At 35.1% G+C, this 23,211-nt stretch overlaps 1 protein-coding gene across 2 annotated transcripts in view; it reads right to left on the bottom strand.

The window, feature by feature from the left end:
• Positions 1-13,413: 13,413 nt before the first annotated feature.
• The window catches only part of LOC138701667 (scavenger receptor class B member 1-like), a 159,718-nt gene continuing 149,920 nt past the window's right edge, over positions 13,414-23,211 (bottom strand). For both annotated transcript variants that reach the window (XM_069828801.1, XM_069828802.1), the window contains one exon: positions 13,414-19,272. In XM_069828801.1, the coding sequence (XP_069684902.1) occupies positions 19,012-19,272 (261 nt within the window). In that variant the 3' untranslated portion in view covers positions 13,414-19,011. The remainder of the gene's footprint in view (positions 19,273-23,211) is intronic.

Below are 23,211 nucleotides of genomic sequence, written 5' to 3'. Positions count from 1 at the left end.
ACTGTTCAACAACTGACATAAGATACAAAAATGAAATTTGGAAAGAAGATTAAACTTAATCCATGAAACAATTCACAACTTATACTCCTTATCTTTTCCTACAATTCAATATCAAGTGTGAGAGAACAAAATTTCGAGTAATCACTTTTAATCCACGAAACAAGTGAGAGTACAAACTTTCGATTAACCACTCTTTCTTGCTCAGCATACAAAGTTAGTATAACGTACTAGCAAGACACCAAATTCAAATGTGTTTTCATTGACATATTTTATCATTACTTTTCATTCTCAAAGCAAGCAAACCAAAACTTTCAATACTGAAACACTTCTTGTTTTTTTATTTCAAAATTTAATCCTGAAACATAAAATAGTTACATGACTATTACTGAAAAATGAAAGTTACATACAATTCAAAAGATTGAAAATTATATACGAAATGACGATCGAAAATTTCCATCACAAACTACAATACTTAAGGTCGTTTAGGATATTAATATGAAATGGATATCACTCCAAGTAAGTTGTGCATTAAAGAAAATTAGTATTGATTTAGTTATAGTGAAGGAGGCCATGTGTATTATGACATTATTAATTATATTATATATCTTTAAGGGAAGGTCTTGTACGTGTCCTCCTTTAGTACAAGTAATATGGTGTGAAGTCACTGATAAATGCCTGCACTTCAACAGAGAAATGAATCACGAGGCACATTATTGATTAGCATCATGTTGGGAAAATCTATTACTGAATTTTAGGCAAATTTTTTCTTAAAGAATTTTTATATGTATTGAACGGGAACATATATTTTTTATATATATTAAATTATTCATAAATTAGGATGAAATGGTATTATCCTTATGATAACATCCAGTAAAATCAATTACAATACCTCTATTAAATAGTCAGAAAAATTTAGAAATATTTAATTTGTTAAACTATCAAATTAAACTGTGTGACTACATGGAACACAAATCAAAGTTATAATCGTGGTAAATTTAATTTTACTAGAAGAAATTATGTTGCTCATACGTCAGAAGGATATTTTTATAATAATAACCTTATTTTTGGTTTGAGAAGAAATAACAAAAATTGGATTACAAGATGATTTGTTCACACGAACAGAGTTTTAAGTTATTCTTCTAGATATCATTGTGGCAAACTGAATTATTTCCATAAAACCTTAAGTTCTATCTCACTGCCATTTAGCGAATTTAAACACGATCAGAGAAAATTATGCTCAGGAAACTGCACAGGATTACATCAGCGTAACCATTTACAAACAGTGGAAAGACCAATAACAACCTATACGTTATTTTAATTCAGAGTTGATATGAGAACAATCCACTTATAACTGACAATAAATAATAAGAATATAATTATGTGGTGTTTTTGTACTAAAAATATTCAAATTTCTCAGAAATGTTAAATGACAGTAGCTATCCTTACCATAGTTATATTCCATGGGATTTGAATGGATTATTAATTTCTTCTACAAGTGCCACATTAAAAACAAGAAGTAAATAATATATATTTTTATATTTCATATTCTTTTGTCGGTTGTCTTGTATTTAGAAACATCTCCATCTTTTTTTAGTGAGATGCAAAAGATAAGCAATTCAAGGCAGAGTTCTGTCATATTTGTAATTTGCTCATATTTAAATCAAACCTTATAAAAAATAAATACCGGTAGCCTACTGTATTTTCTATCAGATATGTGATTGTTTATATGATGAAAAGATGAACAACTACTCTAAATATAAGTGCAGAAGTAATTAATCGCTAATGGTCAGATTGAAATAACCAAGTTTATTTAATATTTCCATGAGTCTATATACACGTAGGATTTACCACAAAAATCAAAAATGAAAATGAGGTATACTATCCGGCCTAATAACATTGCTCTCTGCTGAATTTTCATAGAAATAAAATTTATTTTATACTTGATGCCGATATGCCTTATTGTTTTACTGAAGATATGACATACCAATTTAGATTGACCATTGATGTTAATAGCAAAATGATTTCTCAGGTAATGTGTTTCAATGTTTAAGATAATAAAACGTAATTAAGCAATACATTACACTTAATGAACCAGAATAGAAGACAAAATAATTGCAATTTGCTCTGATTAGTGATATGCGAAATGTGAATATAATAAATAAGATTGAAACAACAAAGTTTTATAGTGACGGGCCACTTCTGGGTTGTAATATCTAATTTAAATCAAAGACAGCTTTAAGCAATAGTGCTAACAGAATAATGTTTCATGAAAGAAGAATAGGCGAAATCAAACATTTCTCCTTCCACTCCATCATGCTACAACGACAGCACTTCTCTTGCATTACGTACATAACAGAGTTCCAAATATAGTCACAAAGTTTCATCACTTTTATAATATTAGTAGTAGCCTACTTATTCTTCTTATGGAAAATGATTTTACCTGTTTTTGAACATCTTTGTATTATAGTAATAAGAAGAAAATCTATTTTGTTATTAACTTTCATTTTTTTCCTGTAACAATGTACATATTATTAGATTAGTATATGTGGTGTGTGCAGTGTAATGAGAGAATTGTGATGAAGAGGACAGGTTGCCACAAGACTCGACAGGGTGCAGCAGTAATGATATCTGATTGAGGTGAAAGCTGATCGTGAGAGAAACAAGCACAAATTTTATTTTGTGTCAAAATAGAATTTTATCTACTTAATGTAAAGTAGTTTTATTGGACAGCCAAACAAGATTTTAAAGAAAAACTTAATCTAAGACATAATATGAGATGTTAATGCATAGTTTATTGATCTTATTTGTTAACATGTACTATATCTTAAAATTATTCACGTTGTTATCTTGGTTTTTGTAACATTTAAGAATATATATTAGTAAATATTGTGGGGCAAAGGTTCAAATCATTTTAATATTCCATCCACGACACTGCTAAAATATCTTTAAATTAGAAATTGATAATAGACATAATCGATAATTCTTAGTTTCAGAATTGGCATATATTCAGATACACGATAATCACGTTATTTTGAGTAATGATAAAGCTTGTGAGCTACTGTTTTTTTTTTTTCTTTGATAGAATATAAATTTAATCATACTTAATTTTTGTTCAAACTTGTAATGTACTGGATGATATTGTCACGATTATTTTTTTCTGGAAATGAATTGAACAAATTTTAATATCACGAGAACATAATCCTAACGCTAAGATGAGGCATAATTGGTTACAAAATAGACACAATAAATATTTTAACACAACTTTATGTAAAATCTATTTTTTTTATTATGACAATTCTATTGTGATGAAATATATTGTCACAAGACACTGTTTGTTCAAGATAATGTAAGGTAAACTTTTGTTTTTTTTTACAAGAAATTATGTAATTACTATTGCAGATAAAGATATTGTGAATTATGTAATTACTGAAATTTACATATCCCTTACCTTAAATCTGCAGAAAAATGTTGTAACCATTTTTATTGCAATTAAATTTATCATTCATAATATGTCTGCTTTAGTATATTCATTTGATCAATGGTATATTTTGTGTTCTTTAAGTTTATTCAGTTAAATTTAATAAAGCGACCTGATTTCTTGTACAGGTCACATTTGTTTGGCTTTCCATTAAAACAAGGTATAATGTGGAGTGCATATGTGTGTATGTGTAAGCGTGTATGTTTGTAAGTATGTATGCGTGAAAACCGTCCATGAAGCTGCAATACAGCTGTGTTTGTATATGTTGGTTTACAACATAGTAACACTGTAAGTGCAATTATAGTGAATTTTGCTCAAAATTGTTTCCTGTTAATTCTTTGTCTCTTGTTAGTATTACAGATGAGCACATGTTGAATGTGTACTTATTTACGTTGTTGTTTTATGGAACTATATATCAGCACTATTTTGGTATGAAGAGGCAGAAATTGGGACCATTACTAGTGTCCAGAACGTCCGAAGTCTTGAGTTACGAAAATATTTTGAGTATGAGTTTATGAGACTTACATCGTGGTCTAGTTCAGCTAGATGAAATAATATATCATGTTTAATTTAATTACGCTATTCCAATCAAAAAACAAAGATGATATAAAAACAATATCACACATTCCTAAGTATTACATATAAACTTTTTTGTTTGAAGTACTGATAAGCCAAACACTATATCATCACCAACTAATTTTATTATTTCAGAATCCTTTCAGAAATTTTATGGTAATAAAATAATTAAATTCTAGTAATATTATACACAATAAATAAATTTTATAAAGAATCAGCATGTCATATTAATATTTGATAATAATTTTTAGCACATTTCTTCGGAATATAAATGGAAATTCAATTATGCAATGTTTTACCGTTTAATTTTGACATAATGCAAAACAAATATCTAGAACATTCTGTATGTTATTAAATGTTGTATAAATACTTTTAATTTCATAAATGTTTTCCAGTTTTTAATATATATTAAAGTCGACAAATATAATATGCAGGATAATCTTATACATTCTTATTCACTGAAAAGTCAAGACTGTACCTTCAAATGTAGAATACCAAATCTATTTTGGCATGTTATCATCTTGTACCTTTGTAATGCCATGATTCACGGAATAAGATATCTTGCTTAACTAGTGAATATCTCGTACTATTATACGATTTGAATTATTTAATGGGCATTAAATTAGATCGATGTGAGGAAAACGTTATATTTAACAGCCTTCCTCATTCGTTTGCTGCTATAATGATACTCTGTTGTTCCACTCATTAAGAAAGAAGTCAGTAAATATTCTGGACACTAGTTGCTGATCCACATTGCTGCGAGATCAATGTGGTGCTACTTCCTTTATGACTTCATGTGGTTAAATGGGATGGAAAACTATAGATGTTGTTATGTACAACAAATTTTATACAGAAATAAATATGACGTTTATCGAAATCAATGTCGTCTTTCATTCTCCTCTCCTTTTCGAGAGTTCCCTTCTTTATTTAAACGATTATATTCTTAAATAATTGATTAAATGGTGGTCTTACTTGTGTTAATTATGTAAGCATGTGCTTACAGCGGCTTACAGCTGTTTCGGTGCTACTTGACACCATCCTCAGAGCCTTCTGTGTCTCGGCGCCATCTCAACTTCGCTGCCTGTTGTGTGGGTGTGTTCGTGTGATGAAGAGTTGTGTCAAATAGTGTGTGTGTTCTGAAATTGATCTGTGTGTTGAGAATTTGATTAGGGTGTGTTTTAGTGTGTCTGTATATTTCATACACACTAGAACAATATGAAATATACAGACACACTAAAACATACCCTAATCAAATTCTCAACACACAGATCAATTTCAGAACACACACACTATTTGACACAACTCTTCATCACACGAACACACCCACACAACAGGCAGCGAAGTTGAGATGGCGCCGAGACACACAAGGCTCTGAGGATGGTGTCAAGTAGCACCGAAACAGCTGTAAGCCGCACATGCTTACATAATTAACACGAGTAAGATCACCATTTAATCAATTATTTATATTCAAGTGTTAAAAGTAGTGTACGAAAGATTCAACATGGATTATATTCTCATCGTTCTTCGATTCAGTATTTATAAAGAATAATATTCTTGTTAATTTGTAGATATTCAGGTAATGATGATCCTTCTTCTCTTATTTTCTAGTCTTAGGTCCTAAAGTCTGTTACAAATGCAGTAAGGAATTTTCAGTTAATCCCTTCAAGGACGATCCAGATATCTGGCTTGCGAGTAGTAAGTTAGGGATTCTACTAAAATTTATTATTTTAAGATTCTCTTCATCAATTAAATTTATAAAGAGAAATATAAATGAAAACCGGTTGAAATTTTAGTTCTTAGGTGGAATCTTAATTTCTTTCCAATTCCCACACTGCTCTTCTTTATAAAATTCATTTCCTAACCTGTTAATCTATTATCATTTCCTAATCTGTTATCATGTGTTATCCTGAAGTTGCAAGCTTATACAACCACATTATAATATTATTTTGTAACAAGGATAACTTCATTTGGAATTTACTAATTTTGAACAATCATTGTAGGTTATATAGTGAACTTCTAGTACAAACAGGAGGGTCTACTTTGTGTTCCAGGGAATACTTTATCCCAATCAGTCATAGTTTTTTTTTTAACATTTATTGATACAGAGTACTGTATATAGTAAAATTCTACAAAGTTATTGCTAGAGGACAGTTGATCTGTTTTGTGATCCAAGTAGTGTTTCTACAACACCCATCAAGTTCACTGTAATCATATTTAAGTAAAACTCTAAACATATTTTTAATTTCTTTTACAATGGTGTAATATTTTTTTCTGTATACATCTTGATTACACAACTCTTAACATTATATCACTTCGCAATTGTATTATACGTCTTTCTTGTGTTAAATTATATAGTACCTGGTTAACATGTTTCGGTATGTTATTGACCTTCTCCAGAACTGATTGTTGCTGGTCTTGACGCCTTTTGTTTTGTTTCCTGTGGGGGTGTATTTGTGTAGTGTAATATGGAGTCAAAGAGTGTGTGTGTTCTGAAATTGATTGATTTTTTTTCTGACATATTCCCTTTACTTTTCTAACATTTTTCCTGAAGTGTAAGTCTAGGGTGAATTTGTGTCATTATGTTTTCCTCTCAAACACAAAACAGGCAGTGCTCAAAACAAACACAAGCTTGAAAATATGCAGAATTGCAGATTATACACCAGATCCTATAAAAAAAAAGCCTAAGCTTAACTGCTGTTCGCGACGTCACTATGAGTCAGCGACAAGCAGAAAAAGAATTTGGGATGCAATGAACTGGAATATCTGTGGGAAGGCCAACTTTGTACCTCGCTTATGAAAGCTTTGTGTAATACTGTATACTATATTTTATTATTATTATTATTATTATTATTATTATTATTATTATTATTATTATATTTCATTATTATTATTATCAACATTCCTATTATTTATCATTATTTATTTTATTTAATCCTTAAAAAATTAACATTGCATAGCAATATAACACCTACCGGTATGTGTAACATAATGTATACCCTAGAATATACTGTACATCATTTGTATTTCTCATTCAGTTTAATATATGGCACAAAGATACCACACGCAGGGGTAACATTATGCCAACCACCGGCGTAACTCAGGCGGTAGCGCCTTTGACTGTTGATCCGGAGCTACGCTCGGACTTGGGTTCGATTCCCGCTTGGGCTGATTGCCTGGTTCAGCTTTTTCCGAGGTTTTCCTCAACTGTAAGGCGAATACTCGTAAATTTGAGCATATAACGTCTTCGCTCCAGTTACTTTCATGAGTGTGTCTGAAGGAACGAAGAACAATACATTCATTGTCACTTCTATTTAGAATCATGCATATTTCTACTTCGTATTATCTGCTATTGAGCTTTCAATTTCTTAAAACTCTTAGAAAACTCCTTTCTATCCCTCATCACAGAACGTCTTTGTACTCATCCTCCTACACTGTAGAAATACCTCGCCTTCGTTATTCGTTACCTAATGACGTCAGGGACTGCCGAACTTTATCACAATTCAAAATTAAATTAGAAAATTTTGTCTTATTTCATGGTTTTTAGGTATTGCTAGAAGTGTTGACTTGTGTTTTTTTACTCTAGATTAAAATTTCAAAGTTCTTGTTTATGTTCGTTAACTATTTAGGATATAATTAATTATGATACTTAATTACTTATTTAAAGTTTGAGTGACTGTAACATGTGTATATTTTTGTATGGCTTTATCTTGTTTATAGTGACTTTTCTTTTTTTATTTCTATTATTATATTTGTATTTCTGGTGGTGTGGAAGAGAAGGCCTGATGGCCTTAACCACTTAACCACACCAGAATAAAGAAATAAATATGTAAATAAATAAATAAATGGCAGGTAATATGGAAAATTCTTGACCTTGTCTCGACAAATACCATCACGTTATCATCAATTCCATCGACGCTAAATAACCTAGTTAATTAAAAAAACAACCGAAAATAAATACAACATGTCACTAAAAAAATAGTACATAAAGTTCATTTAAATACTTGTACGGCTTCTTTCATTTTAAACTAATTTTGAAATGTTCATCCTATCTGAAAAGTGCATAAAATATATAAATTTTCAAAATACTATTCATTTTATGTTGATTCAAACTCAACTATACAGTAGTTTTTCAATTGTATTAATATCCTGAAGAAATTCGTTATGTAGCTTACGTAGAGGGGTCGAGGATGCAAATGGTTAAATCAAGATTTTACTAATTAGTACTTACACACATAAAGTAACTAATATAAGAATTATCGTTCCTGTTTTGAAATAAAGTGATGTAGCTTAAGTAGAAGTTATCAAAATAGCCTGCAAATGACTGCACTTCTTGAGCACTCTAAGAAAACAGAAGGATTTACAAATCAAGTGATGCAGGCTTAAGTCATTTCAATTATAACCAGTGGCGGCTCGTGATCATTTTTGTTGGTGGGGCCAGATATTTCACTAATTTTGCGAAGATTTATTTCATTTTAGTTCATTGTTTCTGCTTAAAAATTAGTTCAGCACAATACAACTAAAACTGCCACTCATTACTGCAGCACCATCATATGCTTGAGCTATGAGTTTATTTTCTAATTTGAAAGGTTGTAGACTTTGTTTTAGAACCTCGCTTAGACCGTTACCCGTGCGGTTGTTTATCTCTTTGAAAGAAAGAAACCTTTTCACAGGTTTACAACCTTTTATGTATCTCAAAATAATAACAAATTGGCTTTTGCAGATTATGTCTGTCGTTTCGTCAGCCTGCACAACAACAACATCTGTAGAATTAATGTTCTGTTTCAGATCTTCGATGTATACATCATACACACTGTCTAATAATTCATTTTGTATAATGTATAAATTATATTTAAAAACAGAAGTACTGTTTAAGTGTTCATCCAATACATTATCAAGACTGGCAAGTAAAGCTAACAAGTCTAACAAATTTCCCCGATTTGCAGATCCCTGATTTTCGTTCTGAACCCTTAGTTATAATTCGTGAGTTCCGCAAAATACTAAAGAATCAATTATTACTCTTGCCAGTATATGTCTGTTTTTTGTGACCTGTTGTGTTTCTGGATTGAAAGCTTGACCGCGGAATCAATTTGTGCTGCGATATTTACTGTCCCATATAGTTTAAACTTACAAGCATTTTCTAAATGCATTGCACTTTCTTTTGTTTTTTGATGCGTTCCCTTAAATGCAACCTTTCGACGTCCACAGTCCCTCGCCACCAAACAATATAAACAAAATAAACTTTGTTTTTCGTCACTTACAGTTAGCCAGGGCTTCTTTGTAAACCACGAGTCGCAGAAAGTTCTCCTTTTCATACCACTCGCCTGTGTAAAACTGAAGTCACTGGGTTGATGTGCACCTAATCGTTTAACTTCAAGTTTATCTTCTAATTTTAACGAAGAAAACGCTGTTTTAATAGGTAATCCACTTTATTCATGTTTTCACACTTCGCTAGAATGCACTATTCAAAGTTCACAAGGACATTTCTAGAATTAGCCCACTGTTCAGTGGCACTGCGACTCACAGCACAACAAATAACTGTGACTGTCTCTTCCGTCCGGCAGGCGGGCCCCAGCAAGAAGCATTATACTCGTGACGGTAACTTCGTAGCACTTCGTGAATCTCCGTCGATAGAATACCTCGCACCATGGCAGTTGAGCGCTAAAGTGATTCAAGTTGTGGGGCTCTTTGACGCGGGCCCAAGCTCACAATATTCAGTGTCATACAATCTTTGACGTTTTACTGACACACATTTCGCCATGTTATAAAATTTACTGAAACAATTATGAATCCAGTACACTGTTCTGAACAAAATTTACGCATTTTAAATGCGAAAAGAAAATTGCTGGTGAACAAAATATTGGTGGGGCACGGCCCCGGTTGCCCCTAAGGATGGGCTGCCCCTGATTATAACAGTTTTGTAAATAGGTTATGTACTTTAAGGTTATGTTTCTGCATTCGAGTTTTTCGCTAAAAGATGGACAGTTTAAATAATTATGGTTCTGAAAGTGAAATGCAATATATGTATGACTGTATCTTAGATTCCTAAACAGGGTTGTAGTCCCAAACTTTACAGTGCCGGAGCTCTTTATATTTTTTAATCTTTGGGGAAGGGGAAAGGTTTGGATGCAAAAAAATAGGACAAATAAAGAAATGCTATAAAGTAAGACTGTAAGGAGAATGCAAGGCAACACCAATCAATACCTACTGTTATTGCAAGTTATCTTGAAATTTCTGAGCGGGGACAGAGGGGCAGAGGGAAGGAAGCGCGTAACGCGGGTGGAGCCAACTGAGTTGTTTGCGCATGCTCCGCAGCATAATCTCTTGTCAAGAAACATAGAGCTATTTCCTTCACTGCGTACCAGTAGTGTTAACATGGAGCAGCAACCACAGGGTAGTAATTATGGTGAAATCACACCACCGCGGAGAAAAAGTAACGCTGTTATCCATAGCCGAGAAAGAGAAATTATTTATCCCAAATATAATTAAGCGTTGCGAGGAGAAAAAAATTAAACAAATATTTGCTGGAACCTCTTGCTAAGGAATATAAGAAAGCGGCTAAATACTCTGGCAAAAGTATTAGTTCCGTGAAGAGAATTAAAAATAATATCGAATTACAACCGAATGAACCTCACACTACTCCGGGAAAAAATAGGTATGTAATGTTTAGAAACTATTGCTATAATAGTTATTTACGATAGTGTCTGTATTGAGAGCGACATAATGAATTACTGTTGCAAGTTATTATTTTCTTATAGTTCTACTAAACATATTATTTCATTCCAGAATTAGACTTGTGTAAAGTTGAAATGGACGACTTCGATCAACATGTTATTCGGGATACAATCGAAGAATTCTATCATGTTCAGAAAGTAGTACCTACGATTAAGAAGATAATTCCGAATGGATGATGCCATTGACGAAATAATTAATTTTGGAACAAGCGATGATGGCAGCAATGATAGGGATATGGATTGTGTATAATTGTAAATTAATGTAAATTCAAATAATAAGCCTGTAAAATATTATTATAAGAATATGTACTTATTAGCTGAAGGTGTAAGTCATGTAGGCCTATATAATGTATAGAAGTAGCTGTAGTAACTCCGCCATTGCCGGTCCCCAGCCCGGATGAGAGAGGAGTGTACACACGATTATATTTAAATACTTACTCATTACAGGTTAATTAAAGCTTGCTACGAAACTATGTTCTCCTCTAAAAACCAGAATATCGAGAGAAGATGATGTCTGTATTGAACCAAGTTCTTTTACACTAGAGAGCCGTAAGTTAAAAGAACCAACGTTTTTTGAAAAGAGTCACGTTACCCGAGGGAGGTGCATCCTTGCCGTGCCGTTACGTTGATGAGTACATGCCATACCGAGCAGTTCCAAAGACAGACTTAGGGGATGTAAGGTTCAAGAAAACTTGCAATGACAGTACTCCATTTAGCTTCTGGAGCTCAAGTAAACCGAAATGATTACTGTAAGGTTGATCATTCTGCGCAATGTAACAAGCTGATATAAATTTCACTTTTATTGCTTCATGGTGGGCTGCACTCGTTTATTCGCCAACATTTTCAATTGATTGCTCTTCAGACGTATCAATAATTTTTTGTGCTGTATTATGAGCACTGGATTTCTTGTGTTCAATGATTTTTTTCGTAGTGACTTGAGCTGATCTGATCTGTTCGATCCGTAGTAATTTACTGAATATGAAAGCCATTGATTAGATACAGAAATACACTCTTTTTAATGTACCTAATGTAGTTACTTCATGCCACACTTTACAGCCTAGCTTACATCACTTACAATCAACCCACGGATAAGCTTCTTTTTTTTTTTTTTTTCTTGACTACATATTTTCTTCATTCCATATCTTCGGCTACTCACTTTGCAGGCCGACTTTTTGGCTTTCACTATTTTGTACATTATGACGTTGAATATTATTCGCAGTCACACTGGAACTGTATCTTTTATAACATTATTTCTGGTTGAATTACTAGGTTCATCAAATAAAAGCGATGGGCTTGAAATAACAACAATATCAGAAGAGGAAGGTTTTGTAAATCCACTAGTAACAGCAATGGCACGAGAAAAGAAAGAAGTTAATGTTTTTTGTCTATGTTTATTTTGTTCCATATTTACTGTAGGACAATAGATAAAAATAAAAGTTTCAAGCAGTCCTTTAGTCACGTTATAGGCAGTAAATTAACTGTTTCAAATTCACTTCGTAAAATAACTGGGAAACAAACACAACACATTCCGGTAATTAACACCATAGACAATCTCCTGTATCGTACAAAGACGCGAAAACTAACGAAACACGATACGAAACGAAAGTGAATTAGGAACGTGATCATTTCGCGCAGGCCCACTAAAGTTTAGTTTGCTGGTTGTCCTGTCACTGATTCTTCCCCCATTTCTCACCATACATCCCGTCTACGCTCCTAGTGGTCTCGCGACCCTCTACTTCCGAACTTGTTCCGATTTTCTAAAGAAAGCACAGAAAATATAATCACTAAATATTCTCACATGAACTAAGATATCGTTAGTTGGGAAAGTATTGTGATGACAAAACAGATTTTAAAATTCCAAATCAGTGCCGGAGCTCCGCTCCACCTTCGAACACAGTGCCGGAGCGTCGCTCCGCACCATCTCCACTACAACCCTGTTCCTAAATATAGAAGAGGTAAACGAACACATAAGAAGTTTCCTGCCTTTAATCTCACTACACAAGGAAAGACAATCCGCAAAGAAAACACCTTTCCCCGATTTTGAACGTAAGAAAAATGTACAGTTTATACTAAACTTATTGTGAACAAAAACAATTATCGCCTGTCAAAGAGCATATATTATATACAGGTACATTTTTATATCGTTTTAATTTAAATTTCCACACACCACGAAAAGGCACGTGCAAAAATTGTTACCTCTATAAAAATAAACTATCAGTAGATGGAAATCCACAGAGGAAAATTGGAACTGGAAACTCTATATGAACCGCATTTGAGGAAGGCTGAAAAGCAAGGGAAAGCTTGAAAAGTGACAAAAAAAAAACAGCTGAAGAATCTACAGAGATAATATACACTACTATGGATTTGCAAAAAGCATTATCATTTTCTGTTTTAACTGTGTCAGGGACATATTATCGTAGAAATATGTATTGTTATAATTTTTGGGTTTGTGACGTAGCAAGCGGTCAAGCTGGCCTCTATGTACAGTATGTGATGAATCGGTTGTATCCAGAGGCTCACACGTAGCCTATCTGTAGTTACAGTACATTCTCTTTCTACTTCTCAGTACTGTAACTTTAAAAAAGAAAGGGATTTGCAAGAATGTAATCATAGGTGATTTGACAATCCTTAAATTAATAAAATTATTATTTTAATTACTGCGTAATATATACAATAATAAAGTACGTGTCAGCTAATGACATCCAGGTTTAAAAATATCATAAAGAAGTAACAATCATGATAACAAACGACGTCATATATACCGAATATTTACATGAGACAAACATATGCTATGTCTAGCTTTAAAATCGTTGAATAAAAAAATGAGATGATCTCTCTTTTTCATATCAATAAAAAAACTCTTTAGGATTTATGAAAAAAAATATATTTCATCATATTATGTGATGGAAAACACTTAAAGCTTAGGGTTAAAAACGTGTTTACAAAGAGAACATTACAGTATTGTTGTACATCAAATTATATTACATATTTCGGTGACCATGCTTCTTCGTCGCCCAGTCTACAAAGAACATCACTGTATCCCCGTCGAACTTTCTCTGTTTGAGTCTCATGCTTCCAGGAGAACAGGATCAATATTGGTACTCCGACGTCCATCACATCTTATTCCACCAGGGAAATTAGATGGGATCAGCTGTAGATTGCTATGTGTCATAAAAGATGTATCAAAAGCCTTGAATCATGCTTCACAATTCAGATAATGTTACAACTGTATAGATGCAGGCTATAAATTAAATTAGTAGCTCAACCAATGTACTTGTCACAAAGTTACTCTTTCTTCATATTAGCGTCATAGGAAGTAACAAACGTAAAGTTAAATAAAAAGTTTGAAAAATCCAAAGAAGAACAAGAAATTTATACTCTCTCTCTCTCTTTTAAGATTATATACAGCAATACAACCAAGAGATACACAGAGTGTCCCAAATTGATGTGTACACTCTTTGAAATACTATTTCACACCAAAGAAATGAGATAGAAATACGATTTTTGCGGTTTATGATTCAGAAGGCAGTGCAACGCATGGAAACATGTTCATCTGTTTATAAACAAACATGGCGGTGCAATTATCGTTCGATGAACGTATGTGGATACTGAAATGTTATTGAAAAGTGGAGAACGTTGTTGAGGTTCGAAGGAACGGTGCAAGATGTGTTGAAAAGGCGGTGCGGAAGAAAGAGAAATTCCACCGATAACGAGAGTGTTGATGCAGTCATGCAGGTTTTTGCACAATTCCCAAAGAAATCAATGAGATAATGTTCTCGTGAGATTGGTATCAGCAAATCCATTGTTCATCGAATTTTACGAGCTCAAAAATGGAAGCCTTACATTCCGAGACTTGTCCACACACTAAATGAGGACGACCCAGAGATGGATAACACGAAGAGGAAGTGCTGCGGAGTACCCGTCTCGATCTCCGGATTTAACCCCTCCAGACTTCTACTTATGGGGAGCTCTAAAGGACACAGTGTACGCCATAAAACCACAAACACTGGAGGAACTGAGAGTTCAGATTGAACATGCCTGTAGTGATATTCCATTAGCAACAATCCGGTTGATATGTCGCTCTGTTGTACGTCGTTGTTGGGAGTGTACTGTGGTGGAAGAGGGTCCATTTTGAACATGCACTGGCTTAAAGAATACAAAACCGCAAAAATCATATTTCTGTCTCATCTCGTTGCTGAGAAATAGTGTTTCAAAATGTGTATACATCAATTTGGGATACTCTGTATTAATATATATTGCAATATAAAAAGTAGAAATATAATAGTAAGCCATTATAAACCAGAATTTTAAAGCAGGTCGTCATACCTGTGCTCACTCGAGCAAGTGAATATTGAACATTAAGACGAACAAATTAGAGAGAATCGAATGAGCACAATTAATATTTCAACGTACGCATGTAGATTCTTTAAGTAAATAGTTCAAACATAAGAAAGAGAATATACTGTGAAAACCGAATGATACTGGTATGCATATGAAGAGTTCGCGGGAAAAACGATGAATGTCACAGTTTTCTTAAGGTTGATGTCATTATCTAATTCAATGGATCACTGCGAAATTTAATGTTGTTTTTATGAAAAATGGTAAAAAGGAGAATTATCACCACGAATACAGTAATCCTTTCCTTTATTTTCTATAGAAACAGCACTACATCTTGCAGTTATAGACTCAAATTAGATCATTATGTAATCCTTAACAGAAATGTGACATTCATCGTTTTTCCCGCGAACTCTTCATATGCTTTTAAAATATCAACAGACTACTCCAAGAAAGTTTTAAGTTACAAACTTAGCCGACACCGAGATGTTGGACACCCTCTAGCTAAACAGAAATACAAATCTTCTTGAAGCTGGGAACAAGCTACCAAGTTTCAATCAGTGATGTGAATTATTATGAAAACAAATTGGAACGTACATGTTCTGAGAATAAACCACAAAGAAAATCTTGAACTGTAGGCCTTTAGGAAAGAGTATAGCAACACAAAGGCAATTCCGATATGTAAAACAGTCTTTTATCTTATTTTAAGACAGGATGATCTGTTTGTAACTCTAAACAATAGTAAAATATGAAATTTAGACCCTATGCTATGTGCTGGTCGGTTAAGGCCGAATACTTATTGTGACGATAATAATGAAATGATAGAGAATGTATGGAATCATGACAGAGGAAAAGGTATATTAGTAAGAGAAAACCTGTCAATCACCATGTTTGTACACCCAGAATTAATTTACTAGGATTCGTCCGAATTTCAAGCGGCCCTCCAGTTTGGAAATCAGACGCTGTAGCTAACTCATACTTAGTCCAACGTATTATTAAGATCCGGCGTCGTGCTAACTCTGCATCGTAGGAGTCCCACCATATGCTCCCTTAACAGAGATAAAAAAAAACTTCAAAATAAGGGCTTAGGCTAAACTCCACAGGAACATTATAGGCTAAACACCAAATCGTTTATTCTTAGACAACAAAATGAACTGTTCGAATTTTCTGTTCGCATTATACAGAGCGCGTGTTGTGCCTAGTTGCCATTTGAAAGCATGGAGCTCTACCGCTATGCCCCCAAGCATCTTCATGGCGTCTACAAGTATAAGGGATCCCTTTCCCTTTACGTTCCTTTAATTGCACCTGAAAGTCGGATGTTTTCACGTACACGAATCAGAAATTTCTTTGTTACCTCAAGTACTGTTGTTTTGTATGTATGTTTGAGATGCGCTCTTATTTTCGATGGAAAGGTCACATGATGGGAGTTTGTCAGGTGTGCAACGAGTTCGCGTCATCTGCGATAATACGCCGCGCAAAGACGTAATAAGAGATGCCTATGAGGAGGCGCAATCTAAAATGTATAGTCTAAGAATACGTAGCCTACCATGTAAAGGTCTGTGACTTATTTGCTACTCACTCTATAACAATTATATATATTACATTAAATGGCTAGGTAATATAAATTATAAAAATTAGTATTAGTTTTAAGTTAAATTGCGTTGCAGTGGAAACGATTAATTATTGAATTTGTAGCTTAACGGGAGATTTAGGGGAGAGTCGGGTAGTATCGGACATCGGGTAATATCGGACAGTGAGTTTCTTTCATCTATCACACGATGATAGTACCTGATTGACATAGTTACGTTTCTGTGATGTCGCATAGAGAAACGTAACCATGTCATTCAGGTACTACCATATGGTGGTAGATGAAAGAAACGCACTGTCCGATACTACCCGATGTCCGATACTACCCGACTCTCCCCTACACGTGGAAAGAGACATTGTATGTTGTAAACTTCAATAATTGTTATGCAGTCCTTCACTAGATCATTAAATACGCTGATTATGCGTCATATTTAAGACAGCCTGCCACACAAACTGTGAAGGAAGACTCAAACAAGTTTATACTACAGTGTAGTTGAAATAATTTCAACAAAATGTCTCATATGCTTGACTTTAAAAATATAATAAACCCATAATATAATTGAGAGAAACTTATATTTCGTTGAACTAAAAATCAAGGAGTGAAATAATTTGAATTCTGAATTACGCAGTACGAAATTCACCGAGTGCCGTTTGACCGTGAGAAATGACGGTGCTAACAGAAAAGCAAGAAGCGGCTCAAACCTGCGACTGGGGGTTCTTTGCTTCGTGGACGAGTGCCTAGCAATGAATATTCCACTTTTTTACGTATTATGATAAGTTACGTCAGTCTTTAAATTTCTTCTGTCCAAAATACTCGAAGTCCATTCAGTCCGACGAGGAACTCCGGGGTTACATAAGTGACTAACGGGCTTGAATTTAACGTAGGAGTTATTCTAACCAGGTCCGAGACCCATTGGAGAGATGTCAGATTCAGCGTAACGTTTAGATTTTTCTTCCTGTATCTTATCATTGATTTTGAAACTAGACATAGATATGTGAATGTACTCAACAGAGAAGTCCGATCCTATGTTATGCAGGGTGTTAAAAGTATCCAATATTTTAGGAGGTGATAATATGCATCAAAATAAGAAAAAAATGTCTAATAAACATGGGTCCTACAACACATACTTTCTGAGATCTGAACTTTTGTTCATAGGAGGTCCTCAATGTGACGTCCATTCATAGCAATGCATTTTTCTGTCCTACAATACAGTAGGCTACCAGATAATCATACCGTAATTGATGGAATACTGATGCGTCGCAAGGAATACTGAAAACAAAAGTTTCGTTTCAGATATGAGCGGGGTTCAGCAGAGATGGTGTTTTGAATTTTCGTAATCAACATGTATGGGCTGATGAAAATTCCCATGCAGTTGAAGAAACAAGGCATCAGCACCGATTCTCAATCAACGTATGAGCAGGCGTTCTTGGCGATAGATTAAGGGCCATACGTGCTACCACAGAGATTAACTGGAGCTCGTTATCAGGACTTTCTTATTAACGCATTGCCTACCTTACTGGAGTATGTGCCATGTCAGCAAAGACTGCAGATGTGGTTCATCCATGATGGCACACCAGCACATTTTCTCCGCAATGTTTGTGAACACCTGACGCTGGATTGATTGGGCAGGCCCCACACCTTGACCTGTTCGTTCCCCAAACCTAAATCCCCTAGACTTTTGGTTATCAAGAACAACCAGGTCAATTTCAAAGAGTGCGTGGTTCCTTACGCCGAAGGGGAGAGGAATGCATTACCATGAATGGACGTCACATTGAGCACCTCCTATGAACAATATTCAGATCTCAGAAAATATGTATTGTAGGATCCATGTTTATTAGACATTAGTTTCTTGTTTTGATGCATACTAGCACCTCCTAAAATATTGGATACTTTTTAACACCGTGTATGTAGGTCTACTGAATGTTCTCATCATTCTCGTGTGATAGTACTTACTTATTACATTTAAGAAGTCCTCGAAACGAATGCAAATTCTCAAAATGCCTTCAGAGGAACGACGAATTCCAAAACGCGACACGCAGCCAATAGACTTGGAATTCACAAAAAATATTCCAATCCATCTCAAAGTCTTTGCAAGAGCGCAAAAGCTCATGTATCCTTTAGATTTTTCTCCCTCCAATCTTTCCTTTCCGCCATTGTCACTGTAACGCCAATATAACGGCAGGTTTATGGACCATCAGCCCTACGACTCACGAGCTACCACTGAACGAACAGTGGTAAGGAGTTACGTTGCCATTGTATGATCTAGACTTTTGATACACGCCATCAAGGAGAGAAGGAGGAGGTCATCTCCGTCTGGAGAGTCTGGGTCTCTGCTGAGTCCTGCTGAGCAGTTGCTCGCCCGCGTTCTTCTCCAACAGATGCTGGCTTTTGCTGATTATCTTGGTGGCCACGGTAGTATTCTTCTTGCTGCAGCTACACGCGGCCAGGCCCAGCATGGCGACGCCCAGAAGCGCGAACAGTACAATGGCCGCCGTCTGCAATGCAGGCGCTACCAATAGCACCATGTAGAAGAGGCGAGTTACCACACCCGGAATTTCGAAATACTGTAACACAGCGAAAGGTGCTGAGGACAGGGTCTTATTACAAACATTATGGTTCTCTGGTAATTACTAATTACTTATTTATAACAATAGCTGTTATTGAGGCAGCAGTGTAACAGTGCTGGAATGAGAGTGGAAAGGAAAATCGAGATATCCGGAGAGATCTCGCTGCTTTGTCCATCATAAATCTCACATGATCTAATCTGGAATTAAATCCAGTCCCCTTTGATAAGAAGTTGTCAATTAAATGACTATACTGAGATTAGGTCTGATAATGATGGTTATGATTACAACAAAAATGATGAGGAGGAAACAGAAGAATAGAGAAAATACTGTTGAAAAATGAAAACGCAAAAAGTAGGAGAAAGAGGAAGAATGAAAATAAAGTAGAAAACAATCGTAGAAGAACGGAAGGGAGTAAATGCGTGAAAATGAGATATGCGAAAAGAAGAAGAAGAAGAAATCGTCTATATATAAAACTCGGTATAATTTCTTACAATAAAGACTACCGATAGCTGGAATTGTAAACCACATGTTTAAGAATGCTATGTCGATTCAAGTTTCTAGGCATGATTAAAACATTTGTTTGAAAGAGAATTAAATGGACGGAGTTATGCAATAAGAGATCAAGCGCCAAAAACCTGTTTTCTTATAAACAATTTTATGCAACAAGTATTATAACATTCATACTATTACAAAAAATTGGATAAATAATACCAAAAAAGGCTAACCGATTTTCAATAAGAGACCAGCAGTTGAATTAATATTTCAAAGAAAAATAAATGCATTTTATGCAATAAACGAATTCTTGTTTATGAATAGCAGCAAAATTCAGATATCGCATTATTGATTTTTTCGAGTTAAATTAGCCTGCCATCAACAGATTTGTGCAAATATCTCTTTTTTTTTTTACGAATTGTCGGTTGGTCTATTATTGAGTAACTCCGTCCAAACAATATACAAGGTGGCAAGGGGAATAACGACAATTGAGGTAATAACGCCAACTACCCTTATTTCACGTAGTTTTCCAAAAACTCGACTGATGACACAGACTGTACCTAAGGGACACTTTCTTATTGTGTTTCTTTTTTTGTTCATTTAACACTTATATTTAAACTATAAAGCTTTTTTAAGTTCAAACATTAAAAGTGTTTAAAATATTAACAAAGATAATATAAATATCTTAATCACAGACGGGCCCTTTGAGGGACACTGATGATGACACCACACCGGTGTTGAAACGGACTCATCTGTCATTAAGGTGTGTTACCTTTTTTAAAATTTGAACAATTTTAACGTTTTAACTTAGGAACACAATTTCAGAGGAGACATTTATTTTTAAGTTATTGGCATTATTAATTATATAAAATATTCTTATATAAACACATACATGAACATTGTGTGCTTCATTAAACTGCTATTGCTGAATTCCATTACCGGTATCGAGTTGCGTGGTTTTAGTACGAACGAAATCTACCCCTGCAGTACTGCTTACCCGTCTGCAGCCATGAAATATAGGGTTCAGAGCCATAGTGGGCCAAGCACCATTTATTAAAAACGGAGAAAGCAAAGGTTAAGGTTAAGTGAATGCCATAGTTTAATGAAGATTGACATATCATTTAGTTTTAATGTGTATACCTTATATTACTTGCTATATGTTTCCATTGAATTATGGTAATAACTTCATTTTAATCCTTATTTTCTACTGTTTTAGTAAATGGCGCTTGGTCCACTATGGTTCTGAACCCTCCAAATAGTACCGATCATAAATTAGGAACAGTTCAGAATTGATTAGCCCTAAAAACACAGCTAAGGGCAATGGATTTATTAAAGATAATAAAAATCTTACCTTGGTTTCCTTCGGAATGGGAATAAAAAAACCAAAGGTCTCCTACTCGTAGATTAACTGAACCTAGGAACTGTAACAAGGCAAAATTACCTCCGAGCTGTTCCTGAACCCAACAAGTACCCAACTTTGCGCATAGATCTCTCTGCGGACAAACGTATCGACTGTGACTATGTATCAGTGGTTATCAGCACAGCACACTCTCGCGCTAGCGTCTCTAGCTCACATATTCACTTTTTCATAGCTCCAACTCTCTTGCAAGGACGTGTTTTCGCGTACCTTTAAAGTTTCTTCTCCCATTTCTCCTTTCTTTCAATGAATCCTATTTAAATGATTATCTGGTATCTGAGTGGAATGAGCGCCGAAAGTTATCCAGAATTTGTTCTTAATGAGTTGAGGGGAAACTCCGGAAAAACCTCAATCAGGTAACTTATCCCAACCAGGATTTGAACCCGTGTCCGCTCATTTCGCCATAAAAGATTAAACAACATAGGGGTAGAAGACATACGTAAACCACTATCTGAACTTTGAGCCATCATAACACACGTCACTTATAATAGTTTATTGACTATTCTCCATTGATCGCCCACGTAACTTTCTCTCTATCCCTCCAGCACGGTGGTGCATGCTCCAATACACTGTAAGCCACCGGCGTGGCTCAGTCGGTTAAGGCGCTCGGGCACGTGTTCGATCTCCGTTTGGGCCGATTACCTGGTTGAGTTTTTTCCGAGGTTTTCTCCAACCGTAAGGTAAATGCCAGGTAATCTACGGCGAAGCCTCGGCCTCATCTCGCTATCACCATCTCTTCGACGCTAAATAACCTCGTAGTTGATACAGCGTCGTTAAATAACCAACTAAAAATACATTGTATACCCAATACCTATTGTAACGTGTGCTGACGACAGCTGTTACAAGTGGCTCTAAAGCAGTGGTCGTCAGCACTCGCTGAAATGGATAACGGGTAAGGAGTGTATCAGAATATGCACCATCGTGCAAAAGGGAGAGGGAGAAAGCATAGCCTCCAGTAGCCACGGATGCACACTAGTGCATCTCTTACTCGCGGTTAAGAGACGCTAGCCCGTGGGTGCACTTTGCTGATGACCGCTGCTCTACAGGATAACATATCGTGAACTCGCAGAGTCCTCTGGCGGGTAAAATACGAAATAAAATAAGTACGGTAAATAAATTAATTAAACATACTACAACTACTGCTAGAGTAGATATACAGAGTGTTAAAAAAAGTTTCCAATATTTTAGGAGGTGATAGTATGCATCAAAACAAGAAAAAAATGTCTAATAAACATAGATCCTATAACACATACTTTCTGAGATCTGTACATTTGTTCATAGGAGGTACTCAATGTGACGTCCATTCATGGCAGTGCATTTTTATGCCCTACAATACAGCAGGCTACCAGATAATCATACCGTAGTTGACACCCCTGGCATGGAATACTGATACGTCGCAAGGATTACTGAAAAGAAAAGTTTGGTTGCGGAAATGAGCGAGGTTCAGCAGAGATGTTGTGAATTTTCGTTATCAGCGTGTGTGGGCTGATGAAAATTCCCATGCACTTGAAGAAACAAGGCAACAGCATAGATTCTCAATCAACGTATGGGCAGCGTTCTTGGCGATAGATTAAGGATCATACGTGTTACCACAGAGATTAACTGGGGCTCGTTATCAGGACTTTCTTATTAACGTATTGCCTACCTTGCTGGAGTATGTGCCATGTCAAAAAGACTACAGATGTGGTTCATGCATGATGGCACACCAGCACATTTTTTCCGCAAAGACGCTGACACTTCAGGACCGCTGGATTGATTGGGGAGGCCCCACACCTTGGCCTGCTCGTTCCTCAAATCTAAATCCCCTAGACTTTTGGTTATCAAGAACAACCAGGTCAATTTCAAAGAGTGCGTGATTTCTTACGCCGAAGGGCAGAGAAATGCATTGCTATGAATGGACGTCACATTGAGCACTTCCTATGAACGAGTGTTCAGATCTCAGAAAGTATGTGTTGTAGGACCCATGTTTATTAGACATTTTTTCTTCTTTTGATGCATACTAGCACCTCCTAAAATATTGGATACTT

Source organism: Periplaneta americana, chromosome 6, assembly GCF_040183065.1.
Source record: "Periplaneta americana isolate PAMFEO1 chromosome 6, P.americana_PAMFEO1_priV1, whole genome shotgun sequence".
NCBI lineage: Eukaryota > Metazoa > Arthropoda > Insecta > Blattodea > Blattidae > Periplaneta > Periplaneta americana.
This window is presented reverse-complemented; position numbering and strand designations above follow the sequence as displayed.